Source organism: Camelina sativa, chromosome 20 (assembly GCF_000633955.1).
Source record: "Camelina sativa cultivar DH55 chromosome 20, Cs, whole genome shotgun sequence".
Lineage (NCBI taxonomy): Eukaryota > Viridiplantae > Streptophyta > Magnoliopsida > Brassicales > Brassicaceae > Camelina > Camelina sativa.
The window spans coordinates 6,720,643-6,726,158 of record NC_025704.1 but is presented as its reverse complement, the minus strand read 5'-3'; the positions used below and the strand labels follow the sequence as shown (position 1 = coordinate 6,726,158).

General features: G+C 50.6%; 1 protein-coding gene across 1 annotated transcript in view; it reads left to right on the top strand.

The window, feature by feature from the left end:
• The window catches only part of LOC104769727, a 4,366-nt gene extending 3,334 nt beyond the window's left edge, over positions 1-1,032 (top strand). Inside the window, exon 2 of the mRNA XM_010494006.2 lies at positions 829-1,032. Within this exon, the coding sequence (XP_010492308.1) occupies positions 829-1,008 (180 nt within the window). The 3' untranslated portion in view covers positions 1,009-1,032. The remainder of the gene's footprint in view (positions 1-828) is intronic.

Here is a 5,516-nt window from a genome sequence, read left to right as displayed (position 1 = left end):
TTGATTTGGAAGGAATGTCAATGGATACTCTCAGTCGGGTATAAAAGCCTTTCATTGGCAAGGAGTTTCTCTCATCACTCAACTCAGTTTTCTTCTGTTATAGAAAGCTTTTGTTTTTGCTCTCTTTTCTTCTGGGCTTTTGGTTCTGTTCCGAGTTTGTTCGAGATGTCTCAGTCCTTGTTGGTGGATAGAAGTCCTGTTATGAGTGTTGCGGTTCCACCTGTGACTAAGAGGAAAGTGAAGATCCCTTTCTTTGACAACACAGCTCTGATTGAGGGTTATTCCAAAACGGTGGTGGGAAGGTGTTTTAACCCGCGACGTCAAGACATGAAGTCTCTCCTACTCATGTTTCCACGCATCTGGCAGCTGGAGGGGAAAGTGGTTGGTGCGGACCTGGGGATGGGCAAGTTCCAGTTTGATTTTGATGCGAAAGCGGACATTGTCAAGGTGTTGAAGATGGCCCCTTTTCACTTCGACCATTGGATGGTCTCAATGGTTCGATGGGTACCAATGGTGGATCCTATGTATCCCTCTGCCTTGACTTTCTGGGTTCGCATCATGGGAGTGCCATTCCAGTTTTGGGCTGAGCCGACTTTCAGGGGGATAGCTGCGGATCTGGGGAATGTAGAGGCTGTCGATATAGATGGTGGTCGAGTTCAGGTCACTATTAATGGTCTCAAACCTTTGAGTTTTGAGACTGAAGTGGAGTTCTTCAATGGAGAGGAAACCACAGTGTCACTTCGATATGAGCGGTTATTCGGGTACTGTCGGCGATGTTGCAGCCTGTGCCATGATGATGATCATTGCCCACTGTTAAAGCCGCCACAGGTCACTACTGCTCCGACTCAACATTGGGATGAGCATGGGGATGAGCCTGAGGATCGTCGGGCAAAAAGCTACAAGGGGGCTGTCATTTCTGAAGGAAGGCAGCGAACTGGGCAAGAGGTTGATTACAAGGGTGGTTACAAGGGTGGTTACAAAGGCAAGTTCACCGGAGAAGGTTCTTAGGCGGAGGGGAAGCGTCCTTTTGATGCGAGGAATACTAAGGGCACAAAGCCTCGGACTGATTTATCAAGAGGGGAACCAGTGGCTAAACAGAGACGTTTCCAGTCTTATGTTCAATACCATGACTACCGTCATTCACGAACGGTTGCCAAGGAGTCCACTGTTAAGAAGCCTCTTGGCTCGTCGGTGGTGATGGAGGAAGGTGAGGTTCCTGATTCTCAGGCGGTGTCTAGTGTTGCTATTCCACCCAAGGTGGTTCGTAAAGCCTTGTTTCAGGAAGAGGAAGCTAGTGCTGTTGCGGTCATGGACAAGGAGGAGCCTAACGCTCCAGAGGAGTTGTCCTTGGCGGATGGTTTGGCTGTCGGAGGGCAAGCTGGGGTTAGCGATGAGTCAGCGGTGATGGAGGAATCTGTGGGTTTCGGATCTGGGGACAATGGCGACGGCTCTGTTACTGTTGTAGCAGAGATGGTTGGCGAGTGTAACCTGGGCAAGGAGGAGATCTTGCCTAATGTTGAGAACGTTGAGAAGGTCATGGTTGGGGAGCAGGATGTTTCTGGTGAACCAGATGAGCTTCTTGAAACAAACTTGCCAGGTGATGCTGTTTCTGAGACAATGGAGGTGGATCAGCAGGGGGCGGATGGAGCTACTTTGCCTAAGCAGCGTAAGGGCAAGGGTGTCGTGGGATTTAAGGGGATGGGCTCAAAGAAATTGAACGTGTATGTTAGGACTCCTCGTAAGCGTCCAGCTTTGAAGGGTACAGGTCCGTTCGGGGTTAGCAACAATCCTAAACCACAGGTGGTGGAGAAGGAGGCAATGGGTGGTACAAAACCACCACTTCCGAAAATTGATATATGAAGATTCTAAGTTGGAATTGCCAGGGATTGGGTAATAAAGCGACTATTGGGTATCTCAGGGATTTATGGGGGAAGCATCGACCCGATTTCTTGTTTCTTTCTGAAACTAGGCAATCTTTTTCTGTTTTAGAACCTTTTCTTGGTCATTTTGGTTATTCTGATTTAAAAACTGTTGAACCTGTTGGTTGTAGTGATAGTCTTGCCCTATTTTATAATAATAAAAATAATAATGTTTCCATTTTATTTGAATCCAACAAACTTATTGATGTGGAGATTGTTTACAAAGGAAAATTAATTTATCTCTCTTTTGTTTATGGTGATCCGGTTCCAAAGAACCGGGATTTGGTTTGGGAGCGGTTAACAAGAATTGGTTTAATTAGAGATTCACCTTGGTTTTTAATTGGGGATTTCAATGAGTTAAAAGGTAACCATGAGAAGCGGGGTGGTAAATTGCGTCTTGCCTCTTCCTTTGTACCTTTCAACACAATGATTCGACATTGTGGTTTACTCGAGTTCCCTGCTCTTGGAGATAGTCTCTCCTGGAGAGGGTGGCGGGATAAAAAACCAATACGATGTCGGTTAGATCGGGCTTTGGCGAATGAGGGGTGGCATGATTTGTTTAAGGACTCCTTTACGGAGTATCTAACAATGATTGCATCGGATCATAAGCCAGTATTAGCTGTTATTGAGGATAAGGTTCGGCAGGGTCGAGGGGGTTTTCGATTTGATAGAAGGTGGCTTGACAAAGAAGGTTTCTTTGATGTGGTTGCTGAGGGTTGGGGTTCTACGACGGGGGATGCACCCAGTGCCACTCTTGTGGATAAAATCACTGATTGTCGTCGGACTATTTCCCGTTGGAGGAAAGCGCAAGTACCTTATGGGCGGGAGACAATTGAGGATCTAAAAGCCAAATTAGCGGTGGCTCAGGAAAATGATGCTACTTTGGTGGACGAACTTGCAGAACTTACTTGGCGGTTACGAGAGGCGTATAGGGATGAAGAGGTTTACTGGTATCAAAAGAGCAGAAGTCGATGGATGCGGTTTCGTGACCAGAATACCAGTTATTTCCATGCTCAGACAAAGCAGAGACGAGCTCGGAACCGCATTATCGGTGTTCTTGATCAGCAGGATGTTTGGAAGACAGAGGAGAACGATATTCAGAATATTGCGGTTTCTTATTTTCAGGACTTATTTACATCCTCGGACCCATCGGATTTTGAGGAGATGCTAGACGAGGTCCAGCCATCTATCTCTTTAGAGACAAATGAATTTTTAACTAGAGAGGTTGAAAGACCCCGACCCGGACGTCCCAGCGTCCGCGGTCACGGCTTCCCCTCGGCCCTATTTCCGGCCGAATATCCTTTAACCCGTCCACTTAGCTTTGGCTCGCGGCCTTGCCTTTGGACCTTTATACGCAGTGGAATATCATATTAACCTTAACCCATCCCTTGGTGCATAGCCATACAACCAACCAACCCCACAGGCTCGCACAGTTTAGGGATGGGGACTTATAGTCCCTTCGGTTCACAGGGATCGGTTGCGCTATCGGCTTCCCGTACCACTCGTGTCCGAAGCTTACCGGACGTACCGTCCGTTGACCTATCGGTCATATCTTGGTACCCCGGTCGACTCGTCGGTCTTGGTATCAGAGCCAGGTCCGATCAAACGATCCGACCCCATAATCGAATCGCCAATCCACGGACCAAGCCGATACTTCCGACTGACTCGTTGACCACCCGACCGATCCATCCGACCTACGGCTCGTATCGTCGATCCTTAGATCACCCGATCCGACTAGCGATCGAATCACCGGTCGACGCTTGATCGATCCGTCCGTGGACGCAGATCGTCAATGACCATTCGATCGGTCCGACACTATGATCGAACCGTCGGTCATCCTGCGGTCAGTTCGACTCTTCGGACGAAACACCGCTTATCCCACGATCGGCTCGGCCCGATTACCGACCCGTCGCTCGTCTCATCGTACCTTCGATAGAGAGGTAGCGTGCGCATCAGTTCAGACGAGAATACTCGCCGAGCCGCACCCCCTTTTCTACTTAGGCTTTGATGGACGATGGAAGGATGATGGCGTGGTCCTGGAATGAAGGCAACGCCCTCTATTTATAGGGTTCTGGCCGAAGTCTTGGTCCCAAAAGGTACCTGTCCGACGAGACCCTTCGATCGTGTACGTTCGCTCGCACACGTTCGGCCGTGCCTGTCCGGCCGTGCCTGTTCGGCCATGACCGATCGTCCGTGTCGGTTCGGTCATGCCTCTTCGCTCATGCCTGTTCGGTCATCACGCCTGTCCGGTCGTGCCTGTTCGGTCACGCCTGTCCAGTCGTGCCTGTTCGGACACGCCTGTCCGGTCGTGCCTGTTCGGTCACGACTGTTCGCCCATACCCGTTCGTCGCCGCGTCCCATGACCGAGCTCCCAGCACCCAGCTGACTCGTTCACTGTCCACTACTGTCCAGCTGGTTGAGCTTCCTGGCAGCTGGTCGAGCTAGTGGCAGCTTCCTGGCAGCTGTTCGAGCTGACGTTTAGCTGCCCGATAGCTGTCCGCAGCTGGCCGAGAGCTGTCCGTAACTGAGCTAACTTGTTCATCGAACACGTTCAGCTCGTACAGCTCATATTCTAGCTAGTTGAGCTAGTAGTTTAGCTACTTAGGCTCAGCTAGCGATCAATTTCCTTAAAAAAAATTGCCCCCCTTTAGGAGCGCGGGACGCGGGCGTTACAAGTCTACCCCCCTTAAAATGAATTCGTCCTCGAATTCGGTGGGTTTAGTAATTCCCGACCTTTTGGTCGCTGTTTCCCGACCTTCTGGTCGATGTTTCCCGACCCTCTGGTCGATGTTTCCCGACCCTCTGGTCGATGTTTCCCAACCCGTCCTTCCCGGACGCGGTCACAATTCCCGACCTTCTGGTCGCTATGCTATGTGTTCGACGTTTTGACCAATCGCTCGATTCACGAGCTCACCTTGGCGAACACATTTCCGTTCCCAAGCATGTTGTCGATCTTATCAGAGATTTCCATTTCGTCCGAACACATAGCATACTTGCATACGTCCCCACAGGATCGCGCATGCTCTGATACCAACTTGAAAGACCCCGACCCGGACGTCCCAGCGTCCGCGGTCACGGCTTCCCCTCGGCCCTATTCCCGGCCGAATATCCTTTAACCCGTCCACTTAGCTTTGGCTCGCGGCCTTGCCTTTGGACCTTTATACGCAGCGGAATATCATATTAACCTTAACCCATCCCTTGGTGCATAGCCATACAACCAACCAACCCCACAGGCTCGCACAGTTTAGGGATGGGGACTTATAGTCCCTTCGGTTCACAGGGATCGGTTGCGCTATCGGCTTCCCGTACCACTCGTGTCCGAAGCTTACCGGACGTACCGTCCGTTGACCTATCGGTCATATCTTGGTACCCCGGTCGACTCGTCGGTCTTGGTATCAGAGCCAAGTCCGATCAAACGATCCGACCCCATAATCGAATCGCCAATCCACGGACCAAGCCGATACTTCCGACTGACTCGTCGACCACCCGACCAATCCATCCGACCTACGGCTTGTATCATCGATCCTTAGATCGCCCGATCCGACTAGCGATCGAATCACCGGTCGACGCTTGATCGATCCGTCCATGGACGCATAT